At 44.4% G+C, this 23,403-nt stretch overlaps 1 protein-coding gene across 1 annotated transcript in view; it reads left to right on the forward strand.

Annotated features, from left to right (window-relative positions):
* Positions 1-23,403, forward strand: part of TMEM63C (transmembrane protein 63C) — a 210,289-nt gene that overhangs the window by 84,996 nt on the left and 101,890 nt on the right. Inside the window, 2 exon segments of the mRNA XM_029597634.1 lie at positions 11,049-11,086; positions 11,089-11,156. Of these exon segments, the coding sequence (XP_029453494.1) occupies positions 11,049-11,086; positions 11,089-11,156 (106 nt within the window).

The following is a 23,403-nucleotide window of genomic DNA, read 5'->3' on the forward strand; positions in this document are numbered from 1 at the left end:
ACTCTTCCTCCTCTGATCCGGAGGAAGTTTCTGCAGATTTTTTTCTTCTCCTCCATAAGGCTTTTTTAGCCAGGAAGGGTTTAGGGTTCAAGAGACCATTACCCAGGAAGTCCCGGGCAGCCAAGGAAGCCAGGAATCGGAGGCCTCTGGCAACAGGAGGGATCCTGCACTTGTTGGGACTCGGACGGGCTGCAGTGCAAGAAGTTTTGTTGGAAGGAACAGATGAGGCTGATCAGATGCAGGGGGATCCAGGGGATCTGCACAAAGACCCTGTTGGTGCCTTGGGGGATCTGATCAGGATCCGGATGTGGTACCGATTCTGGAAGGTGATGACCCACAGGTGGTCCATCTGTTCTGAAGGGAGGAACTGGGGCTGCTGATTCCCTAGGTATTGGAGGAGCTGGGGATTAAAGTCACCAGAGAACTCAGATAATGAGGGAATGAACCCAATCCTAGAGGGATTATGGGGTCCCCCTAAGGTTTTTCCATTGCAGAAGAAGGTGGTGGATCAGGAGTGGGAATCTCCCAAGGTGGGCCTCAGGGTAGCAAGGGCTATGGCAAAGTTATATCCCTTGCCAGAGCAGACCTTGGAATAGTGGAGAATACCCAAGGTGGATGCAGCTGTGCTGCAGTTACCAAAAAGACGACTATCCCGGTAGCAAGATTAGCAGCTCTAAAGGATGTCCAGGATCGGAAAGTGGAGATTCTGCTCAAGATACTGAGGTTTCAGCTTTGAGTCTTCGGGCGGCAGTGTGCGGAAGTTTGATACAGAGAGCCTGCTTAGGACAGCAGCTGAGTCTGCACAGGCGGCCTGCTTGAAAGTGGGAGTGGTTTATGTGGCTGATGCTCTTTATTGCATGGTCTGGACTTCCACCAGGAGTATGTTCGCTGCAGGGCAAAGCAGAGGCTCCTGTGGGTGCAAAATTGGTCAGCAGACATGTGATCTAAAGCCCAGTTGTTGAATCTCCCCTTCAAGGGGAAGCTAATCTTTGAGGAAAATCTGGAGCAGCTCATGAAGCAGTTGGGAGCATCAAAGGGTAATAAGTTACCTGAGGACAGAAAGGCCCCTAAGAAGCCCCTTCCGCTGCGAGCTCATTTTTGGGAGGCGCAGAGGTTTCGTGCAGGCAGGAGCCCTGGTCCAGCATCGCAGAAGCTGAGTTCTAGCAGGCAGCAGCCCTTTCGGAGTCATCAGATTCCCAAGGGACAATGGTTCTCAAGGGGGTACCGGAAACAAGATTGGACAATGAAGGCGTATTGGTCCGCTCCTCTTCGGAGGCTATCGGAGAGAGGCTGTCCCTTTTTTACGAAGAGTCGACCAGAATCATGTCAGACCTGTGGGTCCTGGAGGTCATAAAAGATGGATATGCCTTAGAATGATCTCGTCCGCTGAGGAACGCCTTTGTAGTCTCCCGCTGCATCTGCTGGTGCAAGCGAGAGGCAGTGCGGGATACAGTACATCAGTATCCTGCACGCCATTGTGCCAGTGCCCCTTCAAGAGAGGGGGCAGGACACTTCATTGTGCCAAAAAAGGAGAGGACTTTTCGGCCCATTCTCAATCTGCAGAAGGTCAATGCTGCTCTCTGGGTGCCGCGGTTCTGAATGGAGATGATGCACATGGCGATAGCGGCAGTGCGCAAAGGGAAGTTTCTGGCGTTGTCGGACTTGTCAGAAACCTATCTTCATATCCCCATTTGGGCCTAGCACCAAAGATTCCTGAGGTTCATGGTTCTGGGAGAACATTTCCATTTTCAAGCTCTTCCCTTTGGGTTGGCGACAGCACCTCGCACGTTCACAATGGTGGTAGTGGCGGCAGCACTCAGGAAGGAAGGTATCCTGGTACACCTCTAAGTCAGAAGTGGAGTGTTGTCGCTCAGTCCAGCAGGTCCTGCAGCTGGCTCCTGGATTCGTTGGACTAGGTGACAAAGCTAGCAAAGAGTCATTTGAAGCTGGCCCAGTATTTGGAGTATCTGGAGGCACGCTTCGATACCCAGATGAGGAAGGTGTTTCTGACTACAGAGAGAGTCATCAAGTTGCAGAGTCAGGTCCTTCGATTGCTGTGCCTGAAATTGCACAGGGTCTGGGATTACCTGCATGTGCTGGGTTCCATAGCATCTACGCTGGAATTAGTTCCATGGGCCTTTGCTCACATGCGTCCTCTGCAGGGGGCTCTGTTATCCCATTGGAATCAGCTGTGAGAAGAATTTCAGCTTCCTTTACCGTTGCCAGAGGATGCCAGGTCCAGTCTCTCCTGGTGGCTGTCTTGGCGCAATCTGGAGAAAGGGATTGATCTGGAAGTGCCCAACTGGGTTCTAGTGACCACGGATGCCAGCCTCTCTGGCTGGGGGGCGATTTGTCAAGGGAAGTCAGCCCAGGGTCAATGGTCACTGGAGGAGATGACCTGGTCTATCAGTCAGTTGGAAACCAGAGCAGTGAGAAAAGCCTTACTTGTGTTTCTTCTGCTCATTCGGTATAAGTTGGTGCAAGTGTTCTCGGACAATGCAACGACAGTAGTGTACATCAATCATCAGGGCAGTATGAAAAGTCATCTAGTGGCGCTGAAGGTACAACTACTGTTCTTGTGGATGGAGAAATTTCTGGTGAGAATAGCTGCGTATCATGTTGCTGGGATGGAAAATGTGCAGGCGGACTTCTTCAGCAGATAGCGTCTGAACCCGGGGCAGTGGGAGTTGTTAGTGGAAGCCTTCGCCTCACTGCAGGCAAGGTGAAGCAGACCAGCAGTGACTTAGAAAATAGCCACTGCTATTACTAGCATCAGTAGCATGGGATAGACTTAGTTTTTGGGTACTTGCCAGGTACTTATAGTCTGGATTGGCCAGTGTTGGAAACAGGATGCTGGACTTGATGGACCCTGGTCTGACCTGGAATGGCATGTTCTTATGATCTCATGGCGACTCTGGGAAATTCAAAAACGAATTGGTTTTTCAGCTGCAGAAGAGAGGTTGGATCAGAGGGCATCGACGCCCTAGTTCAGCTGTGGCCAACATATCAGTTGCTGTACGTGTTTCCTCCATGGCCTCTCATAGGTTGAATGCTGAGATGCATCGAGCTTCATCTGGGCAGGGTGATTCTGGTGGCACCCGAGTGGCCACGCTGGTCATGGTTTGCGAACCTTCTATGTCTGGCGGTGGATGGCTCATTCGCTTGACTCATCTGTCAGGATTGCTGCGATAAGGGCCTGTATTTTCAGACTGGGAGGATCGCTTCTGTGTAGCAGCTTGGCTTTGAGGGGCGACGACTTCATTTGAAGGATTATTCAGAGCCTGTGATTGTGACTTTGCTTCAGGCAAGCAGACCTTCCACGTCCATGGCTTATATCCGAGTGTGGAGGGTGTTCGAATCATGGTGTTTTCAGAACAGGGTGCAGCCTTTGCAGGTGGACATTCCGCAGATCCTGGCTTTTTTGCAAAGTGGTTTGGCTAAGGGTTTGGTCTATAATTCTCTTCAGGTCCAGATAGCAGCCTTGGGTTACCTTTGTGGTAGAGTTCAGGGAAGACTGTTGGCATCTCATCTGGATGTGGTTCAATTCCTAAAGGAGGCAAAACATCTGTGTCCACCGGTTCTGAAGATCTGTCCAGCATGGAATCTGAATTTGGTTCTTCAGGTGCTGGGGGTTCCTCCCTTTGAACCAATGAGGAGGGCATCATTAAAGGATTTAACCCTGAAGGCTGTTTTCCTGGTGGCTATCTGTTCAGCTAGAAGGATTTCTGAACTGCAAGTATTGTCGTGTAGGGACCCTTTCCTGTGTTTTTTGGAGGATGGGGTTTCTTTACATATGGTTCCTTCCTTTTTTGCCAAATGTAGTGTCCTCTTTTCACCTTAACCAGGTTGTCGAGCTACCGGCCTTTCCAAATTTGGCAGCCAAGGCTTCAATGACAAGGGAGTTTCACTTATTGGTTGTGTGTCAAATTCTTTTGCGATATCTTAAGGTGATGAGTGCCCTTCAGAGAACTGATCATCTGTTTGTTCTATTCAGTTATGCAAGGAAGGGAAATAAAGCTAACAAGGGCATTATTGCACGATGGCTAAAAGAGACGATAGCTTCGGCTTACATCTGTAAGGGCTGGTCAGTGCTGGAGGTGTTGAGAGCGCATTCCACTAGGGCGCAAGTAACCTTGTGGGCAGAGTGTCAACTGCTTTCTCCGCAGGAGATTTGTTGAGTGGCGATGTGGTCATCTCTTTACACTTTTACCAGACATTACCACTTGGATGTGCGGGCGCCGGAAAAGGCAACGTTTGGGAAAAGTGTTTTGCGCGCGGGTCTTTCGAGTTCCTTCCCAGAATAGAGGGGCTTGGGTACATCCCATTTGTCTGGACTGATCTGGGGTATGAACAGGAAAGGAAAATTGGTTCTTACCTGCTAATTTTCGTTCCTGAAGTACCATGGATCAGTCCAGAGACCCATCCCCATCTTTTCCAAAGACTTCCTCGCTTCTGGATGTTGCTACAATGGTATATGATATACTCAGCTGAAGGAGAAGTGTATGTAGCTGGGTATCAGTTTTCTGTGTTAAGTCAAAGGGGCTTAGTTCCAGGGGGCTCCAACTTTGATTCTCTGTTCACCCTGTCGTTTATTGGGGGTTTCTTTACACAGACATCTTGGCTTGGGTACGGGTCAATACTGAGGGACTGCAGGTGGCACTCTCGGTTCTCTGCCTCCATCTGCTGGTAGGAATGCATAAACCCACTTGTCTGAACTGATCCATGGGTCGTCAAGAATGAAAATTAGCACGTAAGAACCAATATTCCTTTCTGACCTTCCTTCTTTCACTGCTATATCTGAAAAATGTTTTGTCTCCTTGCTTTACCTCTTTGGCAGTACTTTCTTCCGCTTGACCTTTGCATCCTTATTTATTTCTTCGACTCCCTCAGTTTTCACAGATATTCTTCCCTGTGTTCCTTTTTTTGGGATCCTTTATACTTCTTGATCACTATTCTTTTTGCCTTTATTTTTCAGCCACCTCCTTACAGAACCAGATTGTTTCTTTTTCCTCTTACTCTTGTTAACTTTTCTAAAACATAATAGCTGCTTTTAACTTGGCCCACTTAGGGCCGGTGCAAGGGTATTAGGCACCCTAGGTGAACCTTCTGCCTTGCGCTCTCCCTGGTCCAGGCCCTCATTCTGGCCCCTACCTCATTCACTCAGGCACACACACTTAGGTTTCTTGTCTCATTCACACATGCACCCTTACACAGCCTCCCTCTCTCTCTCTCTCACTAACTTTGCTCTCTCATACATACACAGTCCCTCTCACTCACACACTCACACACACACACACACACACACTCACACACACACACACGAAGGCACTGCTCGCGGCCTTCCGAATCTCTGCTTCACTTGGTCATGAGTGGGATGGGCTCCACTCATGGCCCCACATGGCTGCTCTTTGCCGCCCCCTAATGGCTGGTGCCCTAGGCATTCACCTAGTTTGCCTATTGGGACGCACCTGTCTTGGGCCCACTGTTGTTCCACCTCACCCATTTTTTCCCAGTCTTCCAGTTCTCTTCCAGGTGCATCCCCATTTTGACAAAGTTCTCTCTGTCCTGTTTGCAAAATCGAACCGTACCATCTGATGATCACTGGTGCTCAGGTGAGCTCCTTTATCACCATTGGTGAGCACCAGATCGAGTATTATTCTCTCTCTCGTGGGCTCCATTACCATTGTTTGAGCAGAACCTCTTGCAGGGCATCCACTGTCTCTCTACTTCTCATAGATTCTGCAGAAAGGATTCTCCAATCCACATCCGGCAGATTAAATCCTTCTTTCCCACCTTTTGGATGTTTTCTATGAGTTCTCTGTCCAGTTCTTCTGTTCTGAGTCGGTGGCCTGCAGATCACACCAGTAAAAATGGAGCATCATCTTCTTTTTTTTAGGACAGTCCACAGTGCTTCTTCTCGACTCCACGTCCCTTGCAATTCAGTTGCTTGAACATAAGAACATAAGAACATGCCATACTGGATCAGACCAAGGGTCCATCAAGCCCAGCATCCTGTTTCCAACAGTGGCCAATCCAGGCTACAAGAACCTGGCAATTATTGTTTTTGACATAAAGAGCTACTCCTCCCCCTTTTCTGTCCTCTTTGTCCTTTCTTGGCCGTATCCCAGAAGCAAGCTTTCTTTTATAGTATTTGATCATGTTGAAAGGTTTCTGGGTGCAGTGGGTGACTATTTCCCTTTCAGACATCATTTCATATTCTTTTATTTGGACTTCTTCATTTTCCAATGCAGAAAATGCATTATGCAAGGGTACAGCAGGGAGAGTGGGTGTCTCATTGTCATGGGCTTTATTATGCCAGATCCCACTTTAATCTAAATTTTTCTGGGATTCAGAATCCTAGATGTCAGACTTCTCTGTGGGAGTGGGGGTGAATACTCAAGATGCTTCAAATTTGGGGAAACTGGGTTTCTCAGAGAGCCCACTTTAAATCATTTATACCTGGGTTTCTGAATCCTCTTTGAGAGCTGGGAGCAATATTCTGGATTCTACAAGGAAGGGGAGGTTATTTGAATCTTGTATAATATCTCTTTCAGGTGCATTAGCTCCTTATTCATGGCAGACAGCGCAGACAGCTGAAGGCAAATTAGACAACCCTTAATTCTCCAAATGATAGGCCTTGGGATATAAGCACCACATTTGTTGCACTGAATAAAGGACATTTTGCTAATAGTGACTAATAAGTTAGTTGAGTAATTGGAACTTCAGGTTTATATTACTCAATTATCCTAGGTCCTTAGAAAAAATATTTAGGAAGGAAACACACTAGGGGTTGGAGGGAGTAAACAGCAGAGATAAATAGCCAGAGCAGGAAACCAGGTAACAGTGCTGGAACTAGATGAGCGTGCTAGAATTTTATGTATAACTAGACTTTAATAGTGCTTGGCTTGATTACCCCTAACTGTGATCTGATTACACCACACCCAGAAAGTCTAGTAGGTAGAGTCCTGTGTGCCTCTTTTCTAAAAATCCCTGTGTTCTTTAAAATGACTATCAAAATATTACTACAACACACCAGACAGAGTAAGATCCTGCAGAAATAAAGTTACTATCTACAGGAGATTTTTTTTTAATGGTAATATTGTTCAGCCACATACAAGACAAGCAGAACAGGAGAATTAAGCAATGTCTATTGGAAAACAATAATCCTGCCCATCACAAGAACAGATTCTAAAAAGCAGAGATAAAGCAAACTATATTGGGAAAATACAGAATTAAGTTATATTAAATTAGACTTTTAAATTTAGCCAAAGCAGGAATCCAGGTAAGCAGTACTGGGTACTTGCCAAGTATTTGTAACCTGGATTGGCCACTGTTGGAAACAGGATGCAGGGCTTGATGGACCCTTGGTCTTATGCAATATGACAATTTAAATAACCCTCAAGAGCAGAAGCAAGGGAGGAAGGGGAAATGATTAGGAGAAAAAAAGACACAGATAAAGAAAGTGTAAGCCGATGACACTGTAGGCCATGGGGGGGAGCAGAGCAGAAACCAGCAGCCTACAACTCCCAGGACACCAACCAAGCAAATGCTGGCAGGATGGTACTGACCCAGAAATGGAACACTCAGGGCATGAGACCGAGGCAGTCGGGTGCTACTTGGAGGACACACAAATTTCAATGCCAGTAAAGATATCTGAATTGGAATTTTGTTCCGGCAATAGATTCACTGGATTCAGTTTCTAAATAAATTCTTATAAATCTATTTTGGCAAACGTAGTGGGTGGAGGCTCTGGGTGTCGGATCGAGGGTGCTCAGGTGAGGACAATGTTCAAAGGAATTTGATTAACTGTGGAAACAAAGGGGGTCATTTATCAAAATGTGATAAGGTGTTTTCGCATGCAAAAATGTGTTTAACGCATGTGATAGCACCATATTGTATGGAGGAGAGTGGGCTGGGCTAGCCTGTCTGTGAAGAGCTATTGCACAGCCATAATGCTGATTTTAACTACACCTCTTTGAATTGCATTAGCTGCTGTGATGTCTCCTGTAAGGCCTATTTGAGGAGAAGAGAGGAAGAGAGACAGAGAGACACCATGACCATAATGTCATCCCCTATGGTAGGCCCACCTAGTAACTCGAGGTGGGGATTAGATATTAGTGTAGGGGGTTAGGGGCCACTTTGACATTCAACGTGAGACATACAAACAGAACAGTGGTCTCTTGTGAAGATCTGATGACCTTCGGAGTGAGGAAACTCACTCCAAGATGAGATTTGTGCAATGTTCTCTCAACCTAGCTTGATGGACTGGTTGAGAGAACACTGCACAAATCTCATCTTGGAGTGAGTTTCCTCACTCCGAAGGTCATCAGATCTTCACAAGAGACCACTGTTCTGTTTGTATGTCTCACGTTGAATGTCAAAGTGGCCCCTAACCCCCTACACTAATACCTAATCCCCACCTCGAGTTACTAGGTGGGCCTACCATAGGGATACAAATACCTACCTATGGGGATGACATTATGGCCACACTCTCTCTCTCTCTCTCTCTCTCTCTCTCTCTCACCCCCCACCTCCCACCCAGCACTCCCACACCATTCCCTACAGTGACCCCCCTACACCCAGCACTCCCACACCATTCCCTACAGTGACCCCCCCACTCCCAGCACTCCCACACCATTCCCTACAGTGACTCCCCCACACCCAGCACTCCCACACCATTCCCTACAGTGACTCCCCCACACCCAGCACTCCCACACCATTCCCTACAGTGACCCCCCCCACACCCAACACTCCCACACCACTCCCTACAGTGATCCCCCCCACACCCAGCACTCCCACACCATTCCCTACAGTGATCCCCCCCACACCCAGCACTCCCACACCATTCCCTACAGTGATCCCCCCACACCCAGCACTCCCACACCATTCCCTACAGTGACCCCCCCCCCACACCCAGCACTCCCACACCATTCCCTACAGTGACCCCCCCCCCCACACCCAGCACTCCCACACCATTCCCTACAGTGATCCCCCCACACCCAGCACTCCCACACCATTCCCTACAGTGATCCCCCCCACACCCAGCACTCCCACACCATTCCCTACAGTGATCCCCCCACACCCAGCACTCCCACACCATTCCCTACAGTGACCCCCCCCCCACACCCAACACTCCCACACCATTCCCTACAGTGACCCCCCCCCACACCCAGCACTCCCACACCATTCCCTACAGTGACCCCCCCCCCCACACCCAGCACTCCCACACCATTCCCTACAGTGATCCCCCCCACACCCAGCACTCCCACACCATTCCCTACAGTGACTCCCCCCACACCCAGCACTCCCACACCATTCCCTACAGTGACCCCCCCCACACCCAGCACTCCCACACCATTCCCTACAGTGACCCCCCCCCACACCCAGCACTCCCACACCATTCCCTACAGTGACCCCCCCCCCACACCCAGCACTCCCACACCATTCCCTACAGTGACTCCCCCCACACCCAGCACTCCCACACCATTCCCTACAGTGATCCCCCCCACACCCAGCACTCCCACACCATTCCCTACAGTGACCCCCCCCACACCCAGCACTCCCACACCATTCCCTACAGTGACCCCCCCCCACACCCAGCACTCCCACACCATTCCCCTACAGTGACTCCCCCCATCACCCAGCACTCCCACACCATTCCCTACAGTGACTCCCCCCATACCCAGCACTCCCACACCATTCCCTACAGTGACTCCCCCCACACCCAGCACTCCCACACCATTCCCTACAGTGACTCCCCACACCAGCACTCCCACACCATTCCCTACAGTGACCCCCCACACCCAGCACTCCCACACCATTCCCTACAGTGACCACTCCCACACCATACCTTACACTGACCTCTCACACCCAGCACTCCCACACCATTCCCTACAGTGACCCCCCCCACACCCAGCACTCCCACACCATTCCCTACAGTGACCCCCCACACCCAGCACTCCCACACCATTCCCTACAGTGACCCCCCCCCCACACCCAGCACTCCCACACCATTCCCTACAGTGACCCCTCCACACCCAGCACTCCCACACCATTCCCTACAGTGACTCCCTCCACACCCAGCACTCCCACACCATTCCCTACAGTGACCCCTCCACACCCAGCACTCCCACACCATTCCCTACAGTGACTCCCCCCACACCCAGCACTCCCACACCATTCCCTACAGTGACCCCTCCACACCCAGCACTCCCACACCATTCCCTACAGTGACCCCTCCACACCCAGCACTCCCACACCATTCCCTACAGTGACCCCCCCCACACCCAGCACTCCCACACCATTCCCTACAGTGACCCCCCCACACCCAGCACTCCCACACCATTCCCTACAGTGACCCCCCTCCACACCCAGCACTCCCACACCATTCCCTACAGTGACTCCCCCACACCCAGCACTCCCACACCATTCCCTACAGTGACCCCCCACACCCAGCACTCCCACACCATTCCCTACAGTGACCCCCCCACACCCAGCACTCCCACACCATTCCCTACAGTGACTCCCCCACACCCAGCACTCCCACACCATCCCTACAGTGACCCCCCCACACCCAGCACTCCCCACACCATTCCCTACAGTGACTCCCCCACACCCAGCACTCCCACACCATTCCCTACAGTGACCCCCCCACACCCAGCACTCCCACACCATTACCTACAGTGACTCCCCCACACCCAGCACTCCCACACCATTCCCTACAGTGACCCCCCACACCCAGCACTCCCACACCATTCCCTACAGTGACCCCCCACTATTAGTGCTCATTTAAATACTTTTGCAAATTCTTTACTCTTTTATAAAACATATTAATAAGGCTCAATACCTGACTCTGCCATATTAAGTGATAATGAACGTTTCCAAGCCTTTAGCAGTAAGAGAGGGAGCTTATCTTAAGGTGAGGTGTGCTCCCTCCCTATTTATCCCAGTCTTCCTTCTTTCCCACCTCCTCTTCCTGCTCTTCCCCAGTGCCTCTCCTTTTTTATGCCCCCTTCTCTCCCTGACGGTGTTCTCCTCCTCTCCCGCAGGGACCGGCTGCTCTGGCTGCACAGTATCTTCTCCTTGCTCTTTTCGTGCTGACCATGGTTTGCATGGGACATCACTCCATGCAGCTGCAATACAAGGAGGACGAGAAGGTGAGACGCACCCTTACTTCTGCCTTTCTCACACATTCAGCCCAAATGTTTAGCATCTGGGCTCCTTATTTTCCTTATTTACATTTGTATCTGTTGCTCTGCTTTCCCCTTCCCTCCTGTGTCTCCTGTTCTGTGCTGTCCTGGGCCCTGGCCGCAGTCCTGTTCCTTCTCTTTCTACACCTCAGGGGTGGTGGGGGCTCTTCTGGCCCCCACAGGTACTTGGTTACTAATTTTCCCAAGTCCTGGGTATTTTCTCTTTGTAAATTATCTAGCATGGTCTGCACTAAAAATGGCCAAATACTGCACGATAATCAAATATCACAGTGGTATGAGCTTATATTCACGATATCACATGATATCTTGATCTAAAATCCACCCCCTTTTGAAATTAGCTGCTTTGCATTCATTTACATGTATAAAATGTAGTAATGCATGCAAAATAATTTTGGGCTATTTTTTTAAATCAGTAAAGCATTTTATAAATATTCAATAAATAAATATTAAATAAATGAAAGCAGCTAATGCATAGGTAATCTTCTGCAAACAAAATAACGTGGCTGGCTGAATCCATGTTATTTTACAAGCCGCACTAACTGGGCATTTGCAGCTAACTACTCCCCGGAGCATTGGGACATTAACTCATGCCTATGCACACACTCTATACTTTTAGGTCTCCCTTCATCTCACACTAAACCACTGCAGATGGTTCAAAACTCGGCAGCGAGAATATTAACAAACGCACGGAGAAGAGACCACATATCACCAATACTCAAAGACCTTCACTGGCTACCAATTCACTTCCGAATCTTATATAAGTCCATAACTACTATTTACAAAGCAATCCATCAATACTCTCCCCTTAACCTTCAAATTCCATTCAGAAAATACACCTCCTCTAGACCCATCAGAGAGTCCTATAGAGAATCTCTACACGTACCACACTCCAAAGCCACTCGGCACATAACCGCCAGAGACAGGGTGTTCTCCACGGCAGGACCAGCACTATGGAACTCCATCCCGTCAGATTTGCGACAGGAACCCTGCCTTCCTACTTTTAGGAAAAGACTTAAAACGTGGCTATTCATTAAAGCCTTTCCAGACCTAAACTGAACATTAATACACTATTAACCAATTTGCCTAGACTTTTCATCAACATGGCAATAATTAACTCCACTTCATTAGGGTAATCCACTAATGTTACAAATGCCGTAATTGGCATATCTGTTCTCTATGTTTAAAATCCTAGCTTCTCTCTCTGTTCCAAGTTGTGTAACTCCCTTGTTTTATTGTAACTGCAATCTTCTGTCATCACTTGTTTAATGTTTATTATTATTATTATTATTATTATTATTATTTTGTTCCTTCTCCACTTGTTAACTGTAAACCGGCATGATGCGATATCCATCGCGAATGCCGGTATAGAAAAACTTTAAATAAATAAATAAATAAACATGCCGAGTTCTCCATGGCTACTATTTAAAGGGCTATGTGGCCTGATAACTCCCCCCTCCCACTGTGCCAAAATGCCCCTGAGGGTCTGTTTAGATCCCCACTCAAACCCCTCCAGGGAAGAAAATGACTCAAGCTGAATTCCTTGCCTTGCCGAAGCTCTCCCCATCAACCTGGCTGTCAGCAAGGCGCCAAAGCTCTGCCCCCTTAATGACATCACTACCCTGGTGGGAGGTGACGGGCCCGAGCGGGATGCTGGAGGGACCGCATGTCAGGTATGTGCACGCTTCATTTCACACGTGAAGGAGCGTGCATGCCAAGTGCGGTCAAGGACATGGGCCCAGTTCCACACTTGCCCAAAGAGTTATTCTCTTCTGCCACACCTGTGATAAACTCCATTCCAGTAATGGCGGCTATAGTGAACTTCCTTTTGACTGGCATAGCCTTTGTGTGTGGCAGCCATCTTGTCTGACTCCTATTCCTCAACGTGGTGTACAAACAACGTTCCTGAATATAACTATGTGGATTCTCCTCAGTTTATGCTCAACCAGTTAAGAAAAACATTATGCTATTGCCTGATTTATTGCTGATGGACTCTCCTGACATGCTCTGCCTCACAGAATCTTGGTTGTCAGAATTTGCTACAATTATTTTAAATCAAATTTCTCCTGCGAGCTATGTAGATTAAACAAGCGTGGCGGAGGGTTAGTAATACTTCATAAAACATGCCGGAAGCTTGCTTATGAAAAGCTTAGCTTTGATTCTCAATACGAGATGATGTTTGTCTTCCAGTCAGCCTAATGTGTGTTTATCTTATATCCCTCCTGGACTTATGGAGCAAAACTCTTCACCATTTTTGAACAATTGCCAAAAACTGTTAATTTGAATATTATGGTGATTTGGGGAGATTTTAATACGCATGTTAACAAATCCCCTGTCTCTGCAGGATGTGATATATTTTTTGACATTATGAGTATTCTTGGTTGGGTTCAGATCTCTATGGGCCCAACGCATTCTGGTGAAAATACACTGAATTTAGTATTCATCAGTTCTTCTTTAGTAGGACTACAATTTAGCAAATGGTCTGCCAAAACTGCACCCTGGTCCAACCACTTTTTAATAGAAACTCTGCTAAGTTTCAAATCCAAAATAGATGTAGGCCCGCAAGATGATTTACTGTGCGAGGTCAAGTTGAGTAAGATGCCTTTATTTTAATGTTGGAGGAAAAACTAAACTTAACCTCCTATTCAGATTGCGACTCTGCACTTTCCGCTTGGAATGAGACACTGCAAAATATTCTTGATAGCCTTGTACCTCTTCACGTAGTTAGAGCTAACAGTAAAACATCTAATAAATGTATGACATCTGAGCTTAGATCCATGCGACAACAAAAGTGGCGCAAACAACGATCTGCAGATAATTTAGCACCATCCAATGCGCTGCTATATGCTTATCAATCTCAGTGCTATGATGTGTGGGAATGCTTTCATCCATCACTGATCCACTTGGCTGAAAATAACCCCAAAATCTTATTTCGCATTGTAAAACAATTGGCAACTTCAAATTTCTCTGCAAGCTCTTCTAGCTTCTCTAGTTCTATTGATGGCAATGCATTAATGCAGTTTTTAGCTCTAAAATAAGCATTGATTACTTCAACGTTTAATAACCATCCAAAGATAACTGATGATGATACTAGTATGTTTGTATCTAAATAAGAAGAACATAAGAACATAAGAAAATGCCATACTGGGTCAGACCAAGGGTCCATCAAGCCCAGCATCCTGTTTCCAACAGTGGCCAATCCAGGCCATAAGAACCTGGCAAGTACCCAAAAACTAAGTCTATTCCATGTAACCATTGCTAATGGCAGTGGCTATTCTCTAAGTGAACTTAATAGCAGGTAATGGACTTCTCCTCCAAGAACTTATCCAATCCTTTTTTAAACACAGCTATGCTAACTGCACTAACCACATCCTCTGGCAACAAATTCCAGAGTTTAATTGTGCGTTGAGTAAAAAAGAACTTTCTCCGTTTAGTTTTAAATGTGCCCCATGCTAACTTCATGGAGTGCCCCCTAGTCTGCGAGACTTTCTGACCATCATTAACCCCAGAAATCTCCCAGATTATCGGCACTATGAATCTCGAATTGCCCATTAAATATCTGTAGGATAAACCTGTTAAGAATCTAGGGAGGTTATTTCTCCATTGCTTTAGCCATTTGGTCAATCTTTCCTTGTCAGAGGGATCAATCCCTGGCCCTCTTAAATTGGTGGACATCTGACCACTTGTGAAAAAAAACAGGGTTGGATCAAAATGATCTTTCAAATTTTAGACCCATTTCTTCCTTCTCTTTCCTGACAAAACTCTTAGCATCATTGTTTGAGATCAGCTTGACCCAGTTATCAAAGACCATGCCATTCTCCACCATTGACGATATGGCTTTAGGAAGTCTTATAGACACCATCAGAAGAGGTTTTGGTAAAGGCCAGAGTTACTTCTTGGTAATGCTGGATCATTCAATACTGTGGATTATGATATCCTACTAGCTTATTTACATTAGGACGGGGGAGCTATTATTGGGCCATATGGCCATTTAACACGATGGTATGCCTGGGCAAAGAGGGCCATCATCACATGTTTTTCCCCACTTCCCCACAATATTTTTTTATTTTGGGATTTTTTCTATGATAAGAAATAATGCAGGGAAGTGGCTGTGCTATTTTACTTGGGAAGGGTCAATAACTGCTGGAATATCCTTTCTCCTTGCAATATTTCTCCCCACCATAGTAAATTTACTATCTAAGTTTGTACCTGAGGCAGTGGAGGGTAAGGTGACTTGCCCAAAGTCAAGAGGAGCAGCAGTGGGCTTTGAACCCTGGTTTCCCTGGTTCGCAGCTCGCTGCTCTAACCACTAAGCTCTCCAGGTGTAATGATGGGCTATTGGTGGGATGGTCCCGCGACCATCCCATTTACCCCAATTTGCTGCTGAGCCGCCCTGTCAACATGCTGCATGCTTGCGGCTCAAATGTTACCACTCCTGTGTGCTCTCTCTCTTGATAATGTCATCATGGCTGGGGATTGGACGCCGTGCAGGCCCAACTACCAATGTCAGCACCAGCTCCAGTGAATCCTCCACCTGCGCCTGCTTGGGCTTCAGAATCCGTGCTGCAGGGATGCAGGGGGTTCCTCAATTTATGCAAGATTCACTTTGACCTTCAGGTGGCTTGTTTCCCCTCAGACAGTGTCAAGGTAACATTCATACTCACCTTATTGGATTGCCCTGCCCTTGCCTGGGCTTCTCCCTTTTGGGAATGAGGTGACCTCAGGAATCTGTTCTGGGACCGATGCCTTTTATTATATTTATAAATGACCTGGAAATAGGAACAATAAGTGAGGTAATCAAATTTGCCAATGACACAAAATTATTCAAAGTTGTCAAATCACAAGACAATTGTGAGAAATTGCAAGGGGACATTGCAGAATTGGGAGACTGGGCATGCAAATGGAAAATGAAATTTAATGAAGACCAGTGCAAAGTGATGCACTTAGGGAAGAGAAACCCAAATTATAGCTACAAAATGCAAGGTTCCACATTAGGAGTCACCACTCAGGAAAAGATCTAGGTGTCATCATTGATAGCACGTTGAAATCCTCTGCTCAGTGTGCAGCAGCAGCAGCCAAGAAAGCAAATAAAATGCTTGGGATTATTAGGAAAGGAAAGGAGAATAAAACAGAGAATATCATAATGTCTCTGTATCACTCCATGGTGCATCCTCATCTTGTGTTCATATATCATACACAAACAGAATGCTGGGGATTATTAGGAAAGGAATGGAGAATAAAACAGAGAATATCATAATGCCTCTGTATCACTCCATGATGCATCCTCATCTTGTGTTCATATATCATACACACACAGAATGCTGGGGATTATTAGGAAAGGAATGGAGAATAAAACAGAGAATATCATAATGCCTCTGTATCACTCCATGGTGCATCCTCATCTTGTGTTCATATATCATACACACACAGAATGCTGGGGATTATTAGGAAAGGAATGGAGAATAAAACAGAGAATATCATAATGTCTCTGTATCACTCCATGGTGCATCCTCATCTTGTGTTCATATATCACACACAAACAGAATGCTGGGGATTATTAGGAAAGGAATGGAGAATAAAACAGAGAATATCATAATGTCTCTGTATCACTCCATGGTGCATCCTCATCTTGTGTTCATATATCATACACAAACAGAATGCTGGGGATTATTAGGAAAGGAATGGAGAATAAAACAGAGAATATCATAATGTCTCTGTATCACTCCATGGTGCATCCTCATCTTGTGTTCATATATCATACACAAACAGAATGCTGGGGATTATTAGGAAAGGAATGGAGAATAAAACAGAGAATATCATAATGTCTCTGTATCACTCCATGGTGCATCCTCATCTTGTGTTCATATATCATACACAAACAGAATGCTGGGGATTATTAGGGAAAGGGAATGGAGAATAAAACAGAGAATATCATAATGTACCTCTGTATCACTCCATGGTGCATCCTCATCTTGTGTTCATATATCATACACAAACAGAATGCTGGGGATTATTAGGAGAGGAATGGAGAATAAAACAGAGAATATCATAATACCTCTGTATCACTCCATGGTGCATCCTCATCTTGTGTTCATATATCATACACAAACAGAATGCTGGGGATTATTAGGAAGGAATGGAGAATAAAACAGAGAATATCATAATGACTCTGTATCACTCCATGGTGCATCCTCATCTTGTGTTCATATATCATACACAAACAGAATGCTGGGGATTATTAGGAAAGGAATGGAGAATAAAACAGAGAATATCATAATGTCTCTGTATCACTCCATGGTGTGCATCCTCATCTTGTGTTCATATATCATACACAAACAGAATGCTGGGGATTATTAGGAAAGGAATGGAGAATAAAACAGAGAATATCATAATGCCTCTGTATCACTCCATGGTGCATCCTCATCTTGTGTTCATATATCATACACAAACAGAATGCTGGGAATTATTAGGAAAGGAATGGAGAATAAAACAGAGAATATCATAATGTCCTCTGTATCACTCCATGGTGCATCCTCATCTTGTGTTCATATATCATACACAAACAGAATGCTGGGGATTATTAGGAAAGGAAAGGAGAATAAAACAGAGAATATCATAATGCCTCTGTATCACTCCATAGTGCGACCTCATCTTGTGTTCATATATCATACACAAACAGAATGCTGGGGATTATTAGGAAAGGAATGGAGAATAAAACAGAGAATATCATAATGCCTCTGTATCACTCCATGGAGCTGCCTCATCTTGTGTTCATATATCATACACAAACAGAATGCTGGGGATTATTAGGAAAGGAATGGAGAATAAAACAGAGAATATCATAATGCCTCTGTATCACTCCATGGGCTTCCTCATCTTGTGTTCATATATCATACACAAACAGAATGCTGGGGATTATTAGGAAAGGAATGGAGAATAAAACAGAGAATATCATAATGCTTCTGTATCACTACATGGTGCATCCTCATCTTGTGTTCATATATCATACACAAACAGAATGCTGGGGATTATTAGGGAAGGAATGGAGAATAAAACAGAGAATATCATAATGCCTCTGTATCACTCCATGGTGCGACCTCATCTTGTGTTCATATATCATACACAAACAGAATGCTGGGGATTATTAGGAAAGGAAAGGAGAATAAAACAGAGAATATCATAAGGCCTCTGTATCACTCCATGGTGCATCCTCATCTTGTGTTCATATATCATACACAAACAGAATGCTGGGGATTATTAGGAAAGGAATGGAGAATAAAACAGAGAATATCATAATGTCTCTGTATCACTCCATGGTGCATCCTCATCTTGTGTTCATATATCATACACAAACAGAATGCTGGGGATTATTAGGAAAGGAATGGAGAATAAAACAGAGAATATCATAATGTCTCTGTATCACTCCATGGTGCATCCTCATCTTGTGTTCATATATCATACACAAACAGAATGCTGGGATTATTAGGAAAGGAATGGAGAATAAAACAGAGAATATCATAATGCCTCTGTATCACTCCATGGTGCATCCTCATCTTGTGTTCATATATCATACATAAACAGAATGCTGGGGATTATTAGGAAAGGAATGGAGAATAAAACAGAGAATATCATAATGCCTCTGTATCACTCCATGGTGCATCCTCATCTTGTGTTCATATATCATACACAAACATGAATGCTGGGGATTATTAGGAAAGGAATGGAGAATAAAACAGAGAATATCATAATGCCTCTGTATCACTCCATGGTGCATCCTCATCTTGTGTTCATATATCATACACAAACAGAATGCTGGGGATTATTAGGAAAGGAACGGAGAATAAAACAGAGAATATCATAATGCCTCTGTATCACTCCATGGTGCGATCCTCATCTTGTGTTCATATATCATACACAAACAGAATGCTGGGGATTATTAGGAAAGGAACGGAGAATAAAACAGAGAATATCATAATGCCTCTGTATCACTCCATGGTGCGACCTCATCTTGTGTTCATATATCATACACAAACAGAATGCTGGGGATTATTAGGAAAGGAACGGAGAATAAAACAGAGAATATCATAATGTCTCTGTATCACTCCATGGTGCATCCTCATCTTGTGTTCATATATCATACACAAACAGAATGCTGGGGATTATTAGGAAAGGAATGGAGAATAAAACAGAGAATATCATAATGCCTCTGTATCACTCCATGGTGCGACCTCATCTTGTGTTCATATATCATACACAAACAGAATGCTGGGGATTATTAGGAAAGGAATGGAGAATAAAACAGAGAATATCATAATGCCTCTGTATCACTCCATGGTGCGACCTCATCTTGTGTTCATATATCATACACAAACAGAATGCTGGGGATTATTAGGAAAGGAATGGAGAATAAAACAGAAAATATCATAATGTCTCTGTATCACTCCATGGTGCGACCTCATCTTGTGTTCATATATCATACACAAACAGAATGCTGGGGATTATTAGGGAACGAATGGAGAATAAAACAGAGAATATCATAATGTCTCTGTATCACTCCATGGTGCATCCTCATCTTGTGTTCATATATCATACACAAACAGAATGCTGGGGATTATTAGGGGAGGAATGGAGAATAAAACAGAGAATATCATAATGCCTCTGTATCACTCCATGGTGCATCCTCATCTTGTGTTCATATATCATACACAAACAGAATGCTGGGGATTATTAGGGGAGGAATGGAGAATAAACAGAGAATATCATAATGCCTCTGTATCACTCCATGGTGCGACCTCATCTTGTGTTCATATATCATACACAAACAGAATGCTGGGGATTATTAGGAAAGGAATGGAGAATAAAACAGAGAATATCATAATGTCTCTGTATCACTCCATGGTGCATCCTCATCTTGTGTTCATATATCATACACAAACAGAATGCTGGGGATTATTAGGAAAGGAATGGAGAATAAAACAGAGAATATTATAATGCCTCTGTATCCCTCCATGGTGCAACCTCATCTTGTGTTCATATATCATACACAAACAGAATGCTGGGGATTATTAGGGAAGGAATGGAGAATAAAACAGAGAATATCCTAATGCCTCTGTATCACTCCATGGTGCATCCTCATCTTGTGTTCATATATCATACACAAACAGAATGCTGGGGATTATTAGGAAAGGAATGGAGAATAAAACAGAGAATATCATAATGCCTCTGTATCACTCCATGGTGCGACCTCATCTTGTGTTCATATATCATACACAAACAGAATGCTGGGGATTATTAGGAAAGGAATGGAGAATAAAACAGAGAATATCCTAATGCCTCTGTATCACTCCATGGTGCATCCTCATCTTGTGTTCATATATCATACACAAACAGAATGCTGGGGATTATTAGGAAAGGAATGGAGAATAAAACAGAGAATATCATAATGCCTCTGTATCACTCCATGGTGCATCCTCATCTTGTGTTCATATATCATACACAAACAGAATGCTGGGGATTATTAGGAAAGGAATGGAGAATAAAACAGAGAATATCCTAATGCCTCTGAATCACTCCATGGTGCATCCTCATCTTGTGTTCATATATCATACACAAACAGAATGCTGGGGATTATTAGGAAAGGAATGGAGAATAAAACAGAGAATATCATAATGTCTCTGTATCACTCCATGGTGCATCCTCATCTTGTGTTCAAATATCATACACAAACAGAATGCTGGGGATTATTAGGAAAGGAATGGAGAATAAAACAGAGAATATCATAATGCCTCTGTATCACTCCATGGTGCAACCGCATCTTGTGTTCATATATCATACACAAACAGAATGCTGGGGATTATTAGGAAAGGAATGGAGAATAAAACAGAGAATATCATAATGTCTCTGTATCTCTCCATGGTGTGACTTCATCTTGTGTTCATATATCATACACACACAGAATGCTGGGGATTATTAGGAAAGGAATGGAGAATAAAACAGAGAATATCATAATGTCTCTGTATCTCTCCATGGTGTGACTTCATCTTGTGTTCATATATCATACACACACAGAATGCTGGGGATTATTAGGAAAGGAATGGAGAATAAAACAGAGAATATCATAATGTCTCTGTATCTCTCCATGGTGTGACTTCATCTTGTGTTCATATATCATACACACACAGAATGCTGGGATTATTAGGAAAGGAATGGAGAATAAAACAGAGAATATCATAATGTCTCTGTATCTCTCCATGGTGTGACTTCATCTTGTGTTCATATATCATACACACACAGAATGCTGGGGATTATTAGGAAAGGAATGGAGAATAAAACAGAGAATATCATAATGTCTCTGTATCTCTCCATGGTGTGACTTCATCTTGTGTTCATATATCATACACACACAGAATGCTGGGGATTATTAGGAAAGGAATGGAGAATAAAACAGAGAATATCATAATGTCTCTGTATCTCTCCATGGTGTGACTTCATCTTGTGTTCATATATCATACACACACAGAATGCTGGGGATTATTAGGAAAGGAATGGAGAATAAAACAGATAATGTCATAATGCCTCTGTATCACTCCATGGTGCATCCTCATCTTGTGTTCATATATCATACACAAACAGAATGCTGGGGATTATTAGGAAAGGAATGGAGAATAAAACAGAGAATATCATAATGCCTCTGTATCACTCCATGGTGCATCCTCATCTTGTGTTCATATATCATACACACACAGAATGCTGGGGATTATTAGGAAAGGAAAGGAGAATAAAACAGAGAATATCATAATGTCTCTATATCACTCCATGGTGCATCCTCATCTTGTGTTCATATATCATACACAAACAGAATGCTGGGGATTATTAGGAAAGGAATGGAGAATAAAACAGAGAATATCATAATGCCTCTGTATCACTCCATGGTGCATCCTCATCTTGTGTTCATATATCATACACAAACAGAATGCTGGGGATTATTAGGAAAGGAATGGAGAATAAAACAGAGAATATCATAATGTCTCTGTATCACTCCATGGTGCATCCTCATCTTGTGTTCATATATCATACACAAACAGAATGCTGGGGATTATTAGGAAAGGAATGGAGAATAAAACAGAGAATAACATAATGTCTCTGTATCACTCCATGGTGTGACCTCATCTTGTGTTCATATATCATACACAAACAGAATGCTGGGGATTATTAGGAAAGGAATGGAGAATAAAACAGAGAATATCATAATGCCTCTGTATCACTCCATGGTGCATCCTCATCTTGTGTTCATATATCATACACAAACAGAATGCTGGGAATTATTAGGAAAGGAATGGAGAATAAAACAGAGAATATCATAATGCCTCTGTATCACTCCATGGTGCATCCTCATCTTGTGTTCATATATCATACACAAACAGAATGCTGGGGATTATTAGGAAAGGAAAGGAGAATAAAACAGAGAATATCATAATGCCTCTGTATCACTCCATAGTGCGACCTCATCTTGTGTTCATATATCATACACAAACAGAATGCTGGGGATTATTAGGAAAGGAATGGAGAATAAAACAGAGAATATCATAATGCCTCTGTATCACTCCATGGAGCTGCCTCATCTTGTGTTCATATATCATACACAAACAGAATGCTGGGGATTATTAGGAAAGGAATGGAGAATAAAACAGAGAATATCATAATGCCTCTGTATCACTCCATGGGGCTTCCTCATCTTGTGTTCATATATCATACACAAACAGAATGCTGGGGATTATTAGGAAAGGAATGGAGAATAAAACAGAGAATATCATAATGCTTCTGTATCACTACATGGTGCATCCTCATCTTGTGTTCATATATCATACACAAACAGAATGCTGGGGATTATTAGGGAAGGAATGGAGAATAAAACAGAGAATATCATAATGCCTCTGTATCACTCCATGGTGCGACCTCATCTTGTGTTCATATATCATACACAAACAGAATGCTGGGGATTATTAGGAAAGGAAAGGAGAATAAAACAGAGAATATCATAAGGCCTCTGTATCACTCCATGGTGCATCCTCATCTTGTGTTCATATATCATACACAAACAGAATGCTGGGGATTATTAGGAAAGGAATGGAGAATAAAACAGAGAATATCATAATGTCTCTGTATCACTCCATGGTGCATCCTCATCTTGTGTTCA

Source organism: Rhinatrema bivittatum, chromosome 4, assembly GCF_901001135.1.
Source record: "Rhinatrema bivittatum chromosome 4, aRhiBiv1.1, whole genome shotgun sequence".
In the NCBI taxonomy this organism is placed as follows: Eukaryota; Metazoa; Chordata; class Amphibia; order Gymnophiona; family Rhinatrematidae; genus Rhinatrema; species Rhinatrema bivittatum.